This window comes from Hyperolius riggenbachi, chromosome 10 (assembly GCF_040937935.1).
Source record: "Hyperolius riggenbachi isolate aHypRig1 chromosome 10, aHypRig1.pri, whole genome shotgun sequence".
Classification (NCBI taxonomy): Eukaryota; Metazoa; Chordata; class Amphibia; order Anura; family Hyperoliidae; genus Hyperolius; species Hyperolius riggenbachi.
In genome coordinates this window covers 74,216,792-74,238,093 of record NC_090655.1, presented here as the reverse complement: position 1 = coordinate 74,238,093, position 21,302 = coordinate 74,216,792, and the positions used below count along the sequence as shown (strand labels likewise).

Below are 21,302 nucleotides of genomic sequence, written 5' to 3'. Positions count from 1 at the left end.
TCATGTAGTATGAGAGCCATACTCTACACAGTCTTTTCTATGGAGCTGAACTCGACATCAGAAAAAAATCTTTGCAAGATGCTGCACACACAGATGCTGTACAGACACAAAAGATCAGTATCTGCAAAAGATCTGTTCCTGCCAAAAATCAATTCCTGCAAATTGCAATGATAGTCTATGAGATCTGCAGATCATCATACACACATGATTTAACTGACATTCATCTGCAGATCAGATCCACCAGGATGGATTTTCAGATCTGCGGATGATTGCTTGATCTGCAGATGAATGTCAGTTAAATCGTGTGTAGGATGATCTTCAGCATCTGTGTGTGCAGCATCTTGCAAAGATTTTTTTCTGATGTGGAGTTCAGCTCCATAGAAAAGACTGTGTAGAGTATGGCTCTCATACTACATGAAGGGTGGTAAGATTGGTCTGTGATCTTTCATTTTCCAAAGACTATAGTCTGATGTGTGTATGAGCCTTCACACATTGACAATGCACTTTGTATAGCAGAGCTGGGTGGGAGTGTCTGATATGCTTTGCCCACCCTCCTCCCAGTCTTCAGACAGAGTAAGGGAGGAAATGATGTCAGGGATTGGCTTCAAGATAGACGGAAAATCCTAAGAAGGATTTTCTCTTTCTTTTACTATAGAAAAATCACTAAAATCAAAATGTGGACAGTGCAATACATAGATGTAACGATTGGTGTCAGCAATACAAAGTTCTGATTAATTGGTGATCTGCAGAATCACCAAATAATGCAGATACTATATCTGATTATATGGTGATCTGCAGAATCGCCAATAATCCAAATATAGCAACACTCTGGAATGACCGTGACCTTAGTCACACTTTATTGCACTGTATGTAGTGATTGGTGCAAACAGTAAGTACTGATAGGTTTAACAAGACCTCACCAGAGGAGCTGGTGGTACTAACAGTACGGAGCCCCTCACCAGAGACAAGGGCTCCCTGGTGAGAGTAGAGAGGTCAGACAAATAGATTCGGCAACAGACAGGCAGATCAGGTACAATGCAGGAGGCAGAGGCAAAACGATAAACAGGCAAGGTTGGCAACTAGATCAGATGGGCAAAGGTACAGATTCAGGAGACAGAGACAGAACAGTATTCAGGCAGGGTCGGCAACTAGATCAGATGTGCAAAGGTACAGATTCACTTATGCTACGTACACACATGCGACAACGATCGTTCGTTGAGGACGACGAACGAACTTTTAATTGATGAAAGAACGACCTAAGCAAAGTTAGTTTTAAAAGGTGTGTAACGATCTGATCGTTAGAACGAACGTTACATCACGTAAAGCAACTATTGCGCCTGCGCATAAAAATGAGAAGTTTCACGGAGAAATTGTGAAATGCGCATGTCAAGCCTAGTACGAACGACCGTTTCCAACGATGTACTACTTTTGCAAACGATCGTCGTTGGTTAAAATCCGCCGAGACAGAACTTTCTTTGTAGCGATTTGGCTCGTTCGTCGTTTGCCTTAATAGTCGGTGGTTCGTTTTTTGTAACGATCGTCGTTGGTAAAGATCGGGGAACGATCGTTACAAACGACTATAGTCGCATGTGTGTACGCACCTTTAGAGTAAGAGTAGTCAGAACGAGCCAGAGTCAAACACAGATAATAAACAGTATAATGCACAATCCTAAGCTGTATAAAAATCCCCGGTTTACTCCCGGATCAAAGCACACCGGATCTAACTAGGTCTGAGCGCTAACACTAAGTGATCGCAACAGCAGACAGAGGAGTCCCTGAGGCACGCCCCCGCCGCCCAGCCAATCAGGAGCGGCCGACGCCTCCCGTGACGTCAGCCGACCCTTCGGTCAGCTGACGCCTCTCCTCCCAGCATAAAGGTCACGGCGATGCGCGCGCGCATGCCCTATCGCGACCCTGTGGGCTGCGGACAAACCTGTCCTCGGCGTGCTAGACGCCCGAGGTACGGGAGGCAGAGGAGGAGAGGCAGCCGCGGTGGCAGAGCTATCCACCGCGGCTGCTACCTTCTTAATTGTGACAATAGGTTATGTGAGTAGAGCAAGTAGTTCTACTTATATATGTGTTGTTTTTTTGACGATAGTATGGCCGACAGCTAATTTTTAAGCTTTTCAGAAAAAAGGACCGAGTTCGACAAAGTCAGTTGACTAGCTCAGAGAAGCTCTTTTGCAAAGCCAACAAATCAAGATTTTTAACTCTTCCTATACTGGAAAGTAGAAAGGGACTTCACATAATTTCTTAGTAGGGCTAGTATCACATGTGAATATGTTTATCTCGTCATGTCACAAAACTGTACAGACTTATTTTGAAGCCGTAGTGCATCCTCCAGTGTTTTTCACGGTTAGGAATGGTGAATAGGGAGCTATGCCCATTACTTAATTTTCTTGTTTGATACAGCTGTTCCAGAGATATAACCTCTGGAAGTTAGTCACATGACTCAGGTCTGCAGTACAGAGCAGCCTGCAGAGAGGAAATAGTTTCTCTAAACAGATCCATTATCTGAGCTTGCCCACCTCCGTGTTTGTCCCTTCCCACTTTCTCCCTGTGCTGCACAAGAAAAGGATTCCTTCCCTGCGCACACTATGTGGAGGCGTGGTGTGCACGGGAAAGGGTGTGTCATGCTGCTGTGCCTGGTACTGTTGGATGTTTAGGGAAGCAGAGCAAAGGGGCAGAGGAGGACACAGCACATTCCAATGGCAGCCTATGCCCAGGACCGATTGTATGCATTGCTTTGCTTCCAAACGAGTGCTGCAGCAAACCTCCCCTCCCCCTCTTTCCTTAGCATACACCGAACCCGGCAGTCAAGACCAGCCAGCCGGGATGTGAATGATTGCCAGCGGGGGGCCCGTGTGGCACTACCACTGTGCCCCAGAGTTATCTGCACGCTGCACCACTGCTGTAAGACAATTGTGTTGTCCCAAGATTCCATGATTTTGCAGTTGGGTTACCAAAATAGAGTTTAATATTCCCCCAGATTCATACATTGAGAAACCATGGTCCCCTAGATATTAGAATAAAGTAGCCATGTGCCTCACATGCTTCCAGTTAAAAGAATGAAGTAGTTACATGATTCCAGATAAAGTAATTAAATATTTCCATGCCTCTAGATAAAAATTAAAAAGCCAAGTGCACTCTATATACATAAATTAAGGAGCCATGTTCCCCAGATAACAGAATTACCGGTACCATATTTTGTGGCATATAAGACGCACCCAGGTTTAGAGTGAAAAAAACGGGAAAAAAATATAAACTAAACCTGGTGCGTCCATATTTCAGGAGTGTCTTGTACATGCCTTCCCTCAAATGGTATCCTCCTGTGTACCTAATCTACCCTAAGTGTCCTGTGGTCTCCCCCTGTGCCCTGTGGTCTCTCCCCTGTGCCCTGTGGTCTCACCCCTGTGCCCTGTGGTCTCACCCCTGTGCCCTGTGGTCTCACCCTGTGCCCTGTGGTCTCACCCTGTGCCCTGTGGTCTCACCCTGTGCCCTGTGGTCTCCCCTTGTGCCCTGTGGTTGCCCCCGTGTCCTCTGGTCCACTCCTGTGCCCTGTGGTTGCCCCCCTGTGTCCTCTGCCCCCCCCCCGTGCCCTGTGGTCACCCCCCGTGTCCTCTGGTCCCCCCTGTGGTGGCCCCCGTGTCCTCTTGTCCCCCCTGTACCCTGTGGTCCCCCGTGTCCTCTGGTCCCCCATGTGGTCGTCCTCCTATGTCCTCTTGTCCCCCCCCCCCCCCTCCTGCGTCCTCATGTGTCCCCTGTGCCGCACCCCCTAGCAAAAAAATATGTATAACTGTCAGATTGTAGAGATCGTATTGCACCCCTGACTACGGTATGGGCATGTGTAGGGTGATCAAAGAGCCTTTTGCTCTGGCTTCAACTACTTCTGGCGCTGTATTCGGCCTGAGGATGTGGGCAGAGTTCCACGAAACGCTTTGCCAAGTGCACATTAAATTCATAATGTGTTCATCTCATCATATCAGTTCATTGAGGTAAGCCACCTCATCTTTTTAATTTTAGCTGATTTTAATACAGTTCTATCATACCTTGGGCGCCGCTTTCCCCTTTCTATCTACAGTATGGGCAACTCACGGTTCCGCCATTGCATGAATCAGGTGCAGTCAGCAAACAGAACAAGGAGAAGAGATTTGTAACCACGTTTGTAAAGCTACAAATTACACTTTAAGGAAAAAAAACATTAAATTCAGTCTTGCTTATTGAGCCATTATGAACTAGCATGGCATGTTACATTTTGACATAAAAGCTGGCAATACCCGCTGGGCACATAGTCGCTCCGCAGAAGGCGAAGGTGTTGGTGAGGCTCGCCACAAATAACCTTTAATCTCTGTTTCACAGAGCGTGTCTAATAAATTGCCCAGGCTTCCTTTGGGAAAATAATGGAGCTGCAATATTGCGCTCGTTCCCATTTCTGCAGAAAGGAATCATCACGCTTCAGGATGGGAAGGAGAAAATCACGACGAACACGTTGTAGCCGCAGGGGTCATTTTGTACATCGTTTTTTTATCACGCCGTAAAACCTCTCAGAAGAGCAGTTCTGAAAATCAGGCGTCGGGCCTGAAATTACAGACAATTATGGCATGTTTAGCAGCCATGCACGAGCGATTGGGGAAAGAACCGCTGCTAGATGTTTTTCACCCTGTGACTATAGAGGTGATAAGAATAGCTGCCTGCAATAAACCCAGAGACTAGAGACAGATAATAGGCAAGAGTAATGTGTGCTAATAGGCACGACCAGAAGAAATGCTAAAGAACGCAGAACATTGCAAGATGAAAGAACAGATTTTATACCCCCTTGAGACCATTCAGCCAAACAGAAGTGAAAATACAAGGCTGAGATTCCAGTAAATCTGGGATTTGCATTAGTTGGGACCTCTCTATGGCAAGAGTGCAGAAGTCCCGCCCCACAAAGTTCCTAAGTTCTCTGGTTAGAGTGGTATACACTTTACTCGCATCACTTGCTAAACCACCTTTTGGTTGAAACTGGTATTGTAGCACACGGCACGACTTACTATATCTCTGCATTAAAGGAAACACAAGGTGAAAATAAACGAATGAAAAACAATTGTATCTATCCTTCTATTCCTGAAAATTACTTTTTAGACATGCCTGCACCCCTCTAGATACGTCACTGAAGTAAATATTGTAAAATATAGGCAATTTCATTCAATATATTATTTACAGCTCTACAGTAACTTTATGGAGTGGCCTGGAGACATTCTAAATTTAGCTTTTTATGTTTTTGCTGTTCAATTGTCTGCTCAATGACACATTCATTAAAGTATGCCAGAGCTAAAATCTATGAACTATTGACAATTTTATCTGCTTCCTGCTCTCAGTAGCTATTTTTAGCCAGGAAAGTGTTTTATGGCTGTAATTCCTTATCTGTAAATGTTACGCTATAGTCAGACCCAGTTCTGACCCAGACAGAAACTGTCACTTGCATGCCTGATTTTTAACTCTTTCAGGCAGAAAAAAGAAAAAAAGGAACACACTCTAGTTATTTGTGTGCTTGGCACTATACATACACATGTCTATCTCATCATGTCACATGTCACCATATATCCTTTAAAGCCACTCACTATACTGTAGGTCACTACTCATCTGTTATTTGTATTTTTTTTCTTCATCTGGACTCCACTCATTAACCTTCCTGGCGGTAAGCCCGAGCTGAGCTCGGGCTATGCCGCCGGAAGGCACCGCTCAGGCCCCGCTGGGCCGATTTGCATGATTTAGCACTTTGCTAGCTGCGTGCAGTGCCCGATCGCCGCCGATCCGCGTCGCCGCAGCCGCCCCCCCCCCAGACCCCGTGCGCTGCCTGGCCATTCAGTGCCAGGCAGCGCTGTGGGGTGGATCGGAATCCCCTTTGACGTCACGACGTCTGTGACGTCATCCCGCCCCGTCGCCATGGCGACGGGGGAAGCCCTCCAGGAGATCCCGTTCTTTGAACGGGATCTCCTGATCTCCGATCGCCGGGGGCTGGGGGGATGCCGCTGAGCAGCGGCTATCATGTAGCGAGAAATTAAAAAAAACGTATTTGCTGCCCCCTGGCGGATTTTAATAAACCGCCAGGGAGGTTAAGGAGACACTCTAGTGAGAGGCATATGGCGGCTCACACACTATTTCCTGTTAGTGATAAGAGAAAAAAAAAATCTTTTTGCATTCATTTTCGTGAAAATAATGTAAAAACTTTTTGTAATAAGTTTGATTTCTTTTAATACATTTGTGATGTATTACGTTTGTGACACCTACTGTATTTCACATTAATATGTGTGATTTTTCATGTTTTTGCAATTTTTCACTTTACAAGGAGCAATTTTTTAGTTTTTTAAAATTTTTCGCGTCAGAAAAAAAAAAATATTTTCTCATCAATTGAAAATAACATTTTGGATCCGAACACAGAGTAGGGACACCAAGAGCCAAATATAGTGTAGTATGTTCTGGTAGTTGAAGCATGATCGAGTAATAAGCTATAGTCACAAAGCAGGGTTACCTCCAAGGCAGCCACTGTACAGGCAGGTGGGGATATTATCCTGACCCCACTTAGGATTAAGAAGTCTCTTTCCAAAGATGAGGGGAAAAAAGAGGTGAGACCCCTCCAGGGGTGGACTTGATATAGTGTAGTTTGGATACAGAGGCACCAAAAGGATAAAAGTATCTAGAAGAGGTGTCTGGCTCTTCTACTGACCACATAAGCTATTACTTCATTGTTCTTGCCTGATGAAGCAGGATCAAACCTTCAAAACGCGTTCCGTTGCCCCCTGGAATATGTAAATAAACTTGTTCTATTTGACAAACACATTGGCAATTTTGTGTCTACTTGGAGGAGGCAAGTCCCACCGCTGCCTCCTTATGTTTTAAACTTTTTAAATACTTTTATTCTTTTAGCACCTCTGTATCCATACTATGCTATTTTGGATACGAAAATGACTGACAAAATTGTGCAAGCAACACTTTTTCCCCTTGAAAGAATGCTGCTTGCCTGGCAGTCCTGATAATCTTTTTGGCTGCAGTAGTGGGAGTCACACACCTGAAACAAGCTTGTGGCTAATTTAGCCAGACTCCCAGCACTTGCATAGCATAACGCAGGCGTTATAAGTGTGAACTGCAATGGAGGCTGGCCATAGACTTTAATACAAAGCCCGCATGCATCGAGTTAGAATAATGTGAATAGATACAACGCAGTACTGTGAACTGGCCCATAGAAATGTATGGGCAGTGAGTTGAAATGCAGAATTATTCCACAATACAACTGAGCACTGTGAACTAGCCCTAATGCTGAAACACACCATGCCATTGCCTGCCAGACCAACGGGACGAATCAATTTCTGACAGGTCCAATCTGATTTCCAGTCGTTTCTCTGGTGGATTTTGAAGAGAAGTGATCAGAAAAAAATCGATCGGAAATTAAATCAGACCTTTCGGAAATTATCGATTCAACCAGTTGATCTGGCGGGAAATTGCATTGTGTGTACCAGGAGTGCGTGGTAGCAGGAAAAAAAGGGCGCCAGCTGAGGGTGGACGAAAAGGGCGCCACCATAGACTTTAATGCAATTATCGTTAATACGGCAAAAAAAGCAGAAAAAAGGGCGCCACGAAAAATTTCGTTAACATTACAACATTATAGTTTTTGAGGTAGTTATTGTTTTAGAAGTTTACAACGGTATAGTTTTTGTCATATTATTTTGTTAATAACTACAGATTTTCAGTTTTCAAAGGTATTATCGTTATATGTAAAAGGGTGTTTCTGAAGAGTGAGTGGTTAGGCACCACCAAGGGGTTGGTTAGGGCTAGGCACCACCACCGGGGAGTTAGGGTCCACCGGGGGGGGGGGGGGGGGGGGGGGGGGGGGAGTTATTGGGTTAGGCACCACCAGGGGGGTGATTAGGGTTCGGCGCCACTAGGGGAGTGGTTAGTTTTAGGCACCACCAGGGGAGGGTTCTGTGTGAGGGTACGTAACGATATTTAACGTTAATATTTATTCGTTATTTCTCGTTTGTTTTTGAAACCGTAATTATCGTTAATAAACCTTGACAACGATGGTTCTCGTTAGCAAATTTCGTTAATACCTGGCACCGAATTCGTTGATTGGCTAATTTTACCACCTCCATGTAGTATGAGAGCATTTCATTTCAGAGCATTATCATTTGTGATATGTAATGTGCTACACAATAGTTCTAAACAAAAAACTTAAATACAACCGAGGTGATAAAAATCTCTGTGCTCTGCCTTCGACTTTAGTAAACATGCAGTGATGACAATTTATTGCAGCCCCCAAATATAGGTAGGGGCTTTGATATGCTACTTCAGCAGCAGAGTGTTCTTGGCAGGCTAAAATCCGGAAACGTGTTACAAAGATGCAGAATATTCTCGCTGTATTTTTATATTCTGAGCCTGATGTTCTATAGATGAAAAAAGCAAAAAGAACAGCAAACTGCATGAAACGAATGCAATTGCTATCCTTATGAAAACTTAGCGTTTTCACTAATTCAAAGTGCTGGTTGCCAAATGTAGTGCACACATCACTATTAGGATGTCTGGGTAACTGTCCAAGTCATCATATGATCTTCAGTACAGCACCAGTGCCACCTGGAGGATAAATGCTGTACTTCTTGACTTCCTTTGCCCTGTTCAGTTTTAGAGGGAGTAATGCTTAAAAGGTGTGCATGAAAAAAGGGCCCGGTTGGATAACAAAGTGGCGCCGGTGGATAATGAAATCTCATAACTATAAACATTGTCAACGAAATTGGTTAACAATAAATACAGTTTTAAAAGACTTGATAGCGAAAATATTTTACCGTTAAAAATCGTAACGTAAGTCAACAATATAGCTTAACCCAACCCCACTCTCTCACAGAACCCTCCCCTGGTGGTGCCTAAAACTAACCCCCCCCCCCCGTGTTGCCTAACCCTAACTGGCCCCGGGTGGTGCCTAGCCCTAAACAACCCCCCTGCAGGAGCCAATAATTACACTTACTGTTAATTGGTTTTCTGTGAAGCCTTCACGAGGGATATGAACCTGGAGATAGCCCCGCCTGCCTAGGGGACAGGAAGCACAAGGTACAGTTTAAATAGCCAACCCTCCTACCGATCCTCAGTGCATTGACTAGAACCTTGATTCAGTAGGAGACTTACCGTTAGATTTGGGTGGGTAGGTTCATCCTTCGTGAAGGCTTCACAGAAAACCAATTACCGGTAAGTGTAATTATTGGCTTCTGTTCGCCTTCACTCAGGGGAGGGTGCACCAGACACCAGAGGGAGCATAAATGCGTCTCGACATATTGGAGAGCCTCTGGGATTGAAGGAGCAGAATCTGGGAAGAAGTGCATCATTCCATGCAGCAAACAGGTCTATGGATGGAAGACCCCACTTGCTGCAAATTGTCAGAAAGACCTCTTTCTTCAGACACCAGTTGCTCTGATTTAGCTCCTGGAGGCTTAACCAATCTGCTAGAACATTGTCCTTTGCTTTGAGGTGAACCGTATTAACAATAATTGCAGTAGAGTCTATGGCGGCACCCTTTTTGTCCACTAGCCACCGGTGCCCTTTTTTCCTGCTACCCTTAAAGAGACTCTGTAACAAATTTTTCAGCCTTAGTTCTTCTATCCTATAAGTTCCTATGCCTGTTCTAATCTGCTCTGGCTTACTGCAGTCTTTCCTAACTGCACTGTCTCTGTAATAAATCAATGTATCTTTCCTCTGTCCTGTTTGTTGGGCTAAAGCTTGATTGTGTGGAATGTGCAGGGCTGCTTGTGATTGGTAGAAGCGATACACACCCTCTGCAGGCCCCCTGCATACTCTGAATGACTCACACTCTATGCTTAGCTGAGCCTATTAGAAGCTGGTTAGTTTGTTTGTAAACACTGCCTAAAACTGTTAATTACAAGCCAGGATTGCAGCAGAGAGTGGCAGAAACAGCACAGAGGGGCACAGGAGAAAATAATGAATAGAATGGTATGCTTTTTATTGTAAGAATATTAGAGTACAGATTCTCTTTAAAAGGGCACCTGAAGTGAAAAAAAAAAACAAACAAACATTATATTTATCTATTTATAGGAAAAGCTTTAGGGCCCGTTTCCACTATCGCGGCTTCCGCCGCGATTCCGCACATGAATCGCACGGGGAAACTCTGCCATAGGGGATAACGGCGCCGCGGCCGAATCGCTTGCGGGAGCGATTCGGTCGGAACCCCCCGCAGAATTCGCGGCAGAGGCTGCGAGTCCCATAGCCGTGCATGGCACGGCTCATGGGATTCGCCTGTGATCCCGCCCACCCGCTCAGTGCCGGCGTGCGTCTGCGAGAGCACGCCGCACTAGTGGAAACGAGCCCTTAGATATTGTAGAGGGGTGTCGAACTTAATCACGTAAGGGGCCAAAATCCATAACAGTCTAAGTTGTGGGTCAAATTATTTATTAAGATTTAATATTTATTGAAGAGCCTCAAACTAAGTGGCATAACTATCGGGGGAACAATGGGGGGCTATGGGGGCTAGGTCTTCTTCCCCGTTCCCACCTATCTAAGATTTAACTGCTCCAGCGCTGCTTCGGGTCTCCTCTGATCTTACTGGCAGCCAAACGTTCTATGCTGCATACCTCCGAATGCATGTCATGTGATCAGGAGCTAGAGGAATGCTGCATAGAGCATGTGGCTGTCAGGAAGATCAGAGGAGACCAATAGCAGTACTGGAGCAGGTAAATATCAAATATCTGTTGCGTCTTGTTAACTGCAGCGCTGAATAAAATAATCATTCAGATCACATGCAAATGTGAAATTTAAAAAAAATGTACAACTGCAAGATTTTGGAAGAAAGTATTTTAAATACAAAAAAACAAAACAAACACGCAGTTTGACAATAACATACATCAGTGCATTTTTAATATGTTTCAGAAATATAGACCCGATGAAATCGCTGATAACTTGCTTTAACCACTTCACCTCCAAGGTTTTTTCCCCTTAAAGCGGATCCGAGATGAAAAACTAGATAAGATATATAGACAAGTTACTTGTTATAGTTAAAGTTTAGAAAGTTTACACAGCAAATTTGGCTGCATACAGCTTCAACAGTTTATGATGATTTATTCCTGTGATACAATGAGTGTGGTCATGTTCTGTTTGTCATCATTACACAGGTAATTTGCAACTGCAGCTCCACCACTCAGCCTGTGAACAATTCACTCCCCCTTCCCTTCTGCCTCTGAAATCTCTGGCTAGTATCCTCCTCCTGCCCAGACTGAGCTCCCATAAGCCCTTGCTACATGGGTCTGAGTCCCTTGGCGTTTTGGAGAAGCTGTGGGCGAGGCTAGTTTAGTTTATAGGGAATTAAGTATTAAAACAAAAAACTGTATGTAAGGAACACAATTATGCAATGAATAAAAGTTCCATCTCGGATCCACTTTAAACATCAGAGCAATAGCGCTCCTTCCATTCATTCACCTATAACTTTATTACTACTTATCACAACGAAACAATTTATATCTTGTTTTTTTCGCCACCAATTAGGCTTTCTTTGGGAGTACTTTTTGCTAAGAATTATTTTAAGTACGAAAAAAATTTGAAATATTCATGTCTCAGTTTTCGGCCATTATTGTTTTAAAATAATACATGCTACCGTAATTAAAACCCACACATTTTATGTGTCCCAGTTATTGCAACGTTTAAAATTTTTCCCTAGTACAATGTATGGTGCCAATATTTTATTTGCAAATAAAAGGCGCATTTTTTTCAGTTTTGAGTCAGTCACTATTTACAAGCCCATAGTTTAAAAATGAACAGTGATATACCTTCTTGACAGACATATTAAAAAAAGTTCAGTCCATAAAGTACCTGTTTATGTATTTTTTAACTGTGTAATTAAAAAAAAAATTGTCATTTTTTTCTGGGGGTAACCATTGTGGAGTGTGGGAGGTAAGGGGTTAATTTCAAATGTAGAAAAATTTTTAATAAAAAAAAAGTTTGTAAATGTAATTTTACTATTTGGCCACAAGATGTCCTCACGCATAATTTTCCAATTCGTAGTATTACTACACAAACAGGCAGTAATGCGTGGACGTGCAAGTATCGGTTTTTGTGAATGACAGCTCCATCTCAGACGGCCATTCACACGGGGACTTAGATCAATGAATGGGAAGGGTGTTCAGTTGCAGGATCGATTGGCAGCCACTGTACACACAAAACGATCGTCGACTAACGGGCGTTATTGTCTGTTTTGGTTATTGCGCTTGTGTGCATAATTTTACATACTCTAGCCAGCTCAAACTTCAACAAAATGGATATCGGTTCGGTTTTTAAGTTGCTAGGAGATGAATGGAAGTCTTGAAATGCATAAGACCATTGGTGAGCCAGATGCCCATATTATGGCGTTAGAAGTGTGAGCTACAAAACCCTGAGAAATATTTCCACTTCCTTGTGTATTTTGTAAAACTTTCTATTCTTTATTCCCAGGCTCCGTATAACCACGTTCCACTAGCTACCATAATGGCTGGGTACACGTTAGAACTTTAGGATTATGGTGTTTTAGCTCAGTGTCCTTCCTGCAATCAGAATTACATAATGTGAAAGCTTTCTATTTGCTCATAAGGGAACATTTTACTATCTGCCTTTCCTCTCCAACTGCTCTACCTTTTTACAGTGCGATTAGCTAAAAAACAGGCACTTTAGCAATCCCACCCCTTCCAAACTAACACAGTATAATTTGATATAGAGTGACCTTTGTAAAATGTCAATAGTCCTCGCTGGAAAGAATTACTATTAGTTATGTGGCTGCTCTATCATTATAGCTCATTACGTGCGACTGTCTAGCGTATTTTGGCCGTCCTCAGGCAACCACCAAGTGCAGTCGAAACCCAAACATGCAAAATACCTTTTTCTTTTTATCTCCATTTTTATTGAAAGAGTCAGATCATTTAGCAAAGTACATGAAAAACAGTGCAATTCAAGTATGGTAGTTGTCAAATAGTGTCGAATTGGACCCCTTGGGAACCAACTGCTTCAAGAGATAGCAGCTAATAAAAGATGCAAAATAACTTCTTCAGAAGATAGGCTGTACTGAACCTAAAATCATATTAAGGAGTGATCTAGTTATGCATTTGTCGAACTCTGTTTCAAGGCTCGTATACCATTGCAACTTTTCAGTACAAGCGACCCGATGATATGACAGACCGCACGACCAAGCGATTGCACGACTTGTATTTTCTGCGCACCAACTAACTGAACAACCATCTCATTTACATACTGCACATGCAATCGGGAGGACAGACTGCACGATATGGCCACATTTGATCTTGTACACACATGACGATATCAGCCCAAAAGTCGTGCGAGTTGATCCACCAGTTGGATCGGGCAAACAGCCTGTTATCAGTTGCTCATCTAGTTTGTCATGCATACACATGCCCAACTATCATCCAAGAGTCCAAGTGTGGACTATAGTTGGGCGGAAAAGTTGCACGTGTGTCTATGAAACTTTAGCCATAATAGGGCGTTTATTTCTCCAGGTAAATTTGTAATATCCACAGTACATTTTATAAGTTGTATTCTTGCCACTATGTCCAGTCTACAAATCTGTTTTACTGAAGCAGAACATCAATCCAGTAGATCACTTTATTCATTTTTAAGAACAAGCTCTTGTATAAAATAAAAGTGCCTGAAAAAGAGATAATAGTTTGAGAGAGTTTATGTCAGCAGGGCAAAAAGGATAAAAAAAAATCTGTGCACTGTATAAATAGCGGTATTGTACTGGACACAGTGGCGGACATACGGCCGTGCAGGCCGTGCCGCCGCACGAGGGCCCCTGAAGTTCCCAGTATTGCTGGGGTTTCTACTTTTTATTTTTTTTTTAACCTGGGGGGCCCCGACTCCTGTCCTCCCCCCTCACCTCGGCCCCCCTCCCTCATGCGGGGGGAGAGCAGAAAATACAGGAAGTCTCCTGCCGGGGCTGCAACAGACGCTAGAGGCAGCTGCCGCTTGGTCTCCCGTGTCTCCAACTTTGTACACTGCTCGCTACTAAACCAGGAAGTAGCGAGCAGTGTACAAAGTTGGAGACACAGGAGACCAAGCGGCAGCTGCCTCTAGCGTCTGCTGCAGCCCCGGAGACTTCCTGTATTTTCTGCTCTCCCGCCGGCCGCCGCGCATACCGGGAGGGGGGCCCCCGAGGTGAGGGAGGGAGGATAGAAGTCGGGCCCCCCACCCGGACAATATTGTCAGAACTGAGAAGATTAAGCTGCATGCTTGTTGCTGGTGTAATTCAGTTTATTACTGCAGCCAAATAGATCAGCAGGGCCGCCAGGCAACTAGTATTGTTTAAAAGGAAATAAATATGGCAGCCTCCATATCACTCTCACCCCGGGATCACTTTAAATTACAGTTAGCCCCGCCCTTATCCGGTCATTGCCACGCCCATTTTTTGCCGCGTCGCTACGCGCCGCAGGTTCTATCCACGCCCATTTTTTGCCGCGGCAGGTCAGGGGGGCCCACAATTGATATTTTGCACAGGGGCCCACTGCTGGCTGTGTCCGCCACTGACTGGACATATTGAAGTGGATATTTTATTATGCAAGAGGCCAGTACCAGCTAAACAGGAGGAGGTGGTGATAGGTACATTGACTTTTCCCAGATGACATTACTTTTGGTCAAAGTCAGGTTGGATAACTGTATAGTCAATAATGAATAGTAGGTATGCTTCAAACTAAGAAATGACAAATAGGGAGCTTTTGCTTTTTGGACTCAGAAACAATAAATGCAGTACCAGAAAATAAATTGCAGGTTAATAATCCAAAGACTGCAGAACAAGATTACACTTTGTAAGGGGAATGTAAATCCATCTTGCATCAGAAGTAAAGTTTTCCATCATGCTAGCACTATAAAAGCCACCCTCAATTTTGTATAAAACCATTCATATAGAAACAAATGTAGTAGAAGGAAAAAAACAGTAGTGGTACATTGACCAGATGACACAAAGTCCAAAAGTATACAGCAAACATTCTTGTCAGGCACCATCACTTTATAAATAAAACAAAAGGGCAACAGTAAACCTTTTTCACTTAGAAGTTCCTACTTTGTGCTGGATAAATGTTTTTCCTCTTTCAGTGGATATAATCATGGGCATAACTAGAAATCACTGGCCCCCCTGTGAAACTTTGGATAGGGCCCCTCCCCTCCGCTTCCTGCACAGGTAAACTGAGAACCAATGTTGATCAATTGCAAATTGAAATAGCAGGCAATTATAGAAGCATAAGTAAATCTGTCATCTTCCATAGCTTAACTCTTTGCGTTTAGTGACCATACTCCAGCTTAGATTTTTTTTTTTTTTTTTTTTTTTTTTATGTTAAAGAGAAACCGTGACCAAGAATTGAACTTCATCCCAATCAGTAGCTGATACCCCCTTTTACATGAGAAATCTATTCCTTTTCACAAACTTCATCAGGGGACGCCGTATGACTGATATTGTGGTGAAACCCCTCCATGGTCCTGGCAGTTTCCTGTCTGTGAACCTCGTTTAATTGTGGGAAATGGCTGTTTACAGCTGTTTCTAACTGCCAAAAATGCAAGCAGCAGCTACTTTCAGTGACATCACCTGCCAGCAGTAAAAATGTCACCATGTGATAAATGTCGGAATATAAATCAGGGAGAGGAAAGATTTTACAATGGGCAAACTCTGACTAAATCAGTTATACATAATGATTGTAAACATTGAGCACTTTTTTTTATTACATTATTTTCACTGGAGTTCCCCTTTAAGGATATATACAAAAAAAAATGCTGCTCATTTCAGAATTCTTGCAAGTTTTTTTTTAGTATATTTTGCTGTATTGTTAGAAATATGCTCCCACATGGTCTGACAATGCAAACAGATATGTATCGTCACTGAAGGGCAAGTAGCGTTCATTCAGTCTCCGATAACTTGTGGTGTTAAGGGCTATATATGTTTAACATAGCAAAGATGAGATCCCGTGAAGGAAACTTAAGTTCGGCTGCGTTACCTTGAGCAGATCAGAAGAATTTAGTATACACCACACTATTTTGCTCTTCATGCCCATGAATGTAATCATGTACTGTATAGCAGATATGGTGAAAAAAGTTTCTATTTACAGTAATTTTAAGTAATAATTGCAAAAAAAAAAAAAAAAAAAGGCATCTGCAACCCTGTCTGTCCTACACTCTCCTTCTTGTGTCAAATTCCTCCCGCCCTATCACAGAACAGAAGGTGAAGAGGGAGTGTCAAGGACAAAGATTCTTCAAGCCGTGAACTTACGGCAAACACCAGTACACATCAATGGTACAAGGTGTATATGATATATCTACACATACACGTACAGTTAAGTCCCAGTTAACCAGTACTCAGGCACCCAACGGTGTTAACCCTTTAGCAGCCAATTTAGAGGCTTGCAAGCACTCAAAACCAAATTAATTTTGCACATTTTTTTTTAAATTTCTTCTTCTTTACCTCTCCTGCCTTCTAATTAGTACTGCTGTAAGGTGTATGTATGATCACTTGTCAATAGGGGAAGTGTGTGTCAATAACAGAGGACTTCTGCTTTCAGTTTCTATATGTTTTGATAGAAGAGAGAGATCAAAGCATTCCAAGAATTTACAGCACACGTTCTGCTGACTGATGTCAAAAGCAGTGCACTTATCTCAAACGAGAAAACTCCATTTAAGCTGCTAATGAGCTTACTGACCGGCATGCCTTTGGGGGGGGGGGGGGGGGGGGGGCTTCCTGTTAAAGTTTGAAGAGCCCAGTTTAATGGAAACATCTTACAAATCCTCAGGGGCCGGTCTTCTTCAGTCCAGTCCTGACCCTCATCAGGTCACATGATGTATAGGAGCCGTACAGAGGAGAGGCAGCAAGGCAGCTGCAGGACTGTAGACGACTAGTACCCAGAGGATTTGTAAGTCGTTTGCGCTGTGCTAGGCTCTGCATTTCATCCATGGGTTGGGGGTGGGGTTAGTGTTGAGTGTACGCCAGTTGCAACTGGCAAGAACAGATATCCAGCATCAGGCAATCCCACCTGTGCTGAATTAATGAGACTCTACTGCATAGATTTTGTTTGTTCTCTCTTTTTTTATTTTGTGCTATAGATCTGCTTTACAGCTGGTGTTCATAGTCTCCTTCAGTTTTTTATTGACCATTACAACAAATTCCTGTCCGAAAATCAAACAGCAATGTAAAGTAATGCAAGAAATGACTATTTTCCCTAGACAAATGCTCCAGCGATTGATTGTTTTCCTGCACGTGTGTGTTGTGTTTTTGCAGGATAGACCTGGACAAAGCTAAATCCACGGGGGAATGGAAAGCTGTGCACGACTTTTATTTAACCACGTTTGATTCATTCTTGGAGTTAAATGCGGCTTTCAAGGTAGTAATCTAAAGCGTTCTGTGGAGGTCTTTTTTTACTTCTGTCAATAAGGTTTTTTTATAAAGAATACACGGCGGTAGTTCTCACATGGATACTGGGAGGATATAAAAAAAAACCAGAACAAAAAACACACGTTGCAGTGAGGGCTCTTAACAGAATACTGAGCAAAGGTAAATCTTTTGTATCAGCGCTCACAAACTTCAGGTTTTCGTTAAAAGGGGACGTAACAAATATTCGAATATGTAAATTGCTGTGTATGATAATATTTCAGGCCACTGGACGTCTCAACTAACCAGCATGCCCTAATGGGGACGGTGTTGCAGGTGGCAGGGAATTAAATACTTACCGAGCCTCCAACGCTGTCTTCCAACCTTCCTGTAGCGCCTAGCGGGTTTCTGGCATCTGTGCACGGCTCCTGGGGTGTCACATGGCCCCACCTGCGTCAGGTGTCATGCAGGGAGCCATGCACGGAAGACACCGGAAAGCTTCTAGGAGCTACAGGAAGGTTAGAAGACAGCGTTGGATAGCGCCTGAGCCCACTGACGCAGTTGTGTCCACTTCTGTCCACTTCTCAGCATCTCGAACATTGATGTGTAACTGAAAAGCGGACACAACTGCACCAGTGGGCTCAGGCCCTTAGTATGCACTGCGTAAAGGTGGGGGGAGGTTTGTGCTTTTTCTTCCAGCACATGTATCTGGCATCAGGCGATCCCTGCCGGTGCCAGATACTGGGGACTTTGCTATATATTATATAATTCACCAAGTAGGCAGAGGTGTAAGTATATGGGAAGCAGTCCCTGTGGCCACAGTGGAGCCCAGGGTTTTAGGGGGCTCTTTTACCCTCCTCTCTGATTGAGGGAAGTGTTGCTGTCACCACACTTGTTTGGATGGGGGCAGTGATGGTGGCCACCTTTCTTATAGGATTCCTAGTAGATGGGTCTCCTAGTTGTCACCACAGATAAGGCAGCACCTTCGGTTTTTTGTGAGGGGCAGGATTTGGAGACAACTGCTCTTCCAGTTATGTAGCTGAATGGGAATAATAGTAAGGCTACAACAGATCAGCCTTGCTTACCCATATTTTGCAGCAGTTTTGCAAAGGAGGGTTCCTAGGCCCCTATTCATTATCCCGTTTCCTAGGTTTTCACCCAGGAAATATTTCCACACCTTATCAATAAAATACCTTCAAAGTGTACCAGAGCAGTGAAAAAAAGATTTGATACTCACAGCAGCATAAACACTTGTGAGTCCCGCGCCATCCTCCTCCGGTCTACAGTTCAGCCCCGGGAATGGGCTCAGTCGCATCAGTCCGGATCTACTGTGCATGTGCAGGAAGACCCAGACTGGACCTGACTGAGCCTATTAACGGGGCTGATCGCGACTGAACAAACTGCTCAGGTTCCCTTCAAACATTGATAGTGGAAAGGGACCCTTAGCCATTTGATTTCTTTCTGCTTATTCTTTTACCTTTTTGTCCACCAGAAATAATTTTAATTTTCTTGATTTTCACAGAGAGATGTAAATACTTCTGTTAATACTGTTGAAGACTCCAGAATCAATACCAAGTTTTTAAACACTGTCTATGATGCCTTAATAAATACCGTAAGTATTGAAATTGAGCAGGTTTGCCTATACTTTTGCAGTAGTGTTAATATTCATCCATCTGCATTTGTACAGGATTTGGATGTGCTAAAGCAGTGGTTCTCAACTTTTTTTAGTACATGTACCCCTTTGTGAGTCATCCCTAGGCAAATGTACCACCCCCTACTGAAAAGGCGAAAAAGTGGGCGTGGTTATTACATGATGTGGGTGGGGCCAAATACTAGCAAAATACAGGTAGTCCCTGGTTAACAAATGAGATAAGAACCGTGTCCATTTTTAACCCGAATCCATTCTCTTTTGTCCCCCTCTGTTCTCCCTATGCCTCTTTTGTCCCCCTCTGTGTCACCTCAGTTTGTGCCTCATTTGTCTCCCTCTGTGTCACCTCATCTCCCCGTATTATCTCTGTTCTCCCTGTGCCTCTTTTAACCCCCTCTGTTCCCCCTGTGCCTATTTTCTCCCCCTCTGTTCCCCCTGTGCCTCTTTCGCCCCCCCCCCCCTCTAGGTTCCCCGGTGTCACCTCGACCCCCTGTCCTAGCTAGGTATAGGTTCCCCAGATTAGGTATCCAGCTATAGGTGCCCTCAGTATAGGTATCCAGCCATAAGTGCCCACAGTATAGGTTAGCAAGGTACAGGTTCCCCCACAGTATAGGTAGCGAGCTATACAGGTCCTGCTCAAAAAATTAGCATATTGTGAGAAAGTTCATTACTTTCTGTAATGTACTGATAAACAGACTTTCATATAGTTTAGATTCATTACACACAACTGAAGTAGTTCAAGCCTTTTATTGTTTTAATATTGATGATTTTGGCATACACCTCATGAAAACCCAAAATTCCTATCTCAAACAATTAGCATATCATGAAAAGGTTCTCTAAACGAGCTATTAACCTAATTAGCTGAATCAACTTATTAACTCTAAACACCTGCAAAAGATTCCTGAGGCTTTTAAAACTCCCAGCCTGCTTCATTACTCAAAACCGCAATCATGGGTAAGACTGCCGACCTGACTGCTGTCCATAAGGCCATCATTGACACCCTCAAGCAAGAGGGTAAGACACAGAAAGAAATTTCTGAACAAATAGGCTGTTCCCAGAGTGCTGTATCAAGGCACCTCAGTGGGAAGTCTGTGGGAAGGAAAAATTGTGGCAGAAAACGGCGCACAACGAGAAGAGGTGACTGGACCCTGAGGAAGATTGTGGAGAAGGACCGATTCCAGACCTTGGGGGACCTGCGGAAACAGTGGACTGAGTCTGGAGTAGAAACATCCAGAGCCACCGTGTACAGGTATGTGCAGGAAATGGGCTACAGGTGCCGAATTCCCCAGGTTAAGCCACTTTTGAACCGAAACAGCTGCAGAAGTGCCTGACCTGGGCTACAGAGAAGCAGCACTGGACTGTTGCTCAGTGGTCCAAAGTACTTTTTTCGGATGAAAGCAAGGTGCCAGAGTCTGGAGGAAGACTGGGGAGAGGGAAATGCCAAAATGCCTGAAGTCCAGTGTCAAGTACCCACAGTCAGTGATGGTCTGGGGTGCCATGTCAGCTGCTGGTGTTGGTCCACTGTGTTTTATCAAGGGCAGTGTCAATGCAGCTAGCTATCAGGAGATTTTGGAGCACTTCATGCTTCCATCTGCTGAAAAGCTTTATGGAGAAGAATATTTCATTTTTCAGTACGACCTGGCACCTGCTCACAGTGCCAAAACCACTGGTAAATGGTTTACTAACCATGGTATTACTGTGCTCAATTGGCCTGCTAACTCTCCTGACCTGAACCCCATAGAGAATCTGTGGGATATTGTGAAGAGAAAGTTGAGAGACGCAAGACCCAACACTCTGGATGAGCTTAAGGCCGCAATTGAAGCATCCTGGGCCTCCATAACACCTGAGCAGTGCCACAGGCTGATTGCCTCCATGCCATGCCGCATTGAAGCAGTCATTTCTGCAAAAGGATTCCCGACCAAGTATTGAGTGCATAACTGAACATAATTATTTGAAGGTTGACTTTTTTTGTTTTAAAAACACTTTTCTTTTATTGGTCGGATGAAATATGCTAATTTTTTGAGATATGAATTTTGTATTTTCATGAGCTGTATGCCAAAATTATCAATATTAAAACAATAAAAGGCTTGAACTACTTCAGTTGCGTGTAATGAATCTAAAATATATGAAACTCTAATGTTTATCAGTACATCACAGAAAATAATGAACTTTATCACAATATGCTAATTTTTTGAGAAGGACCTGTATGTAACCCAGTGTAGGTAGACATGTACAGATGCCATAGTGTAGGCAGAGAGGTACAGGTGCTCCTGTATAGATAGCCAGGTACAG

General features: G+C 43.7%; 1 protein-coding gene and 1 long non-coding RNA gene across 7 annotated transcripts in view; one reads left to right on the top strand and one right to left on the bottom strand.

The window, feature by feature from the left end:
• The window catches only part of LOC137534238 (uncharacterized), a 372,799-nt gene that overhangs the window by 172,029 nt on the left and 179,468 nt on the right, over positions 1–21,302 (bottom strand). The gene's annotated exons all lie outside the window — the stretch shown is intronic.
• The window catches only part of HECTD2 (HECT domain E3 ubiquitin protein ligase 2), a 146,176-nt gene that overhangs the window by 57,275 nt on the left and 67,599 nt on the right, over positions 1–21,302 (top strand). The window contains exons 4-5 of the mRNA XM_068255639.1: positions 17,273–17,375; positions 18,885–18,974. Coding sequence (XP_068111740.1) covers positions 17,273–17,375; positions 18,885–18,974 — 193 coding nt within the window. The remainder of the gene's footprint in view (positions 1–17,272; positions 17,376–18,884; positions 18,975–21,302) is intronic.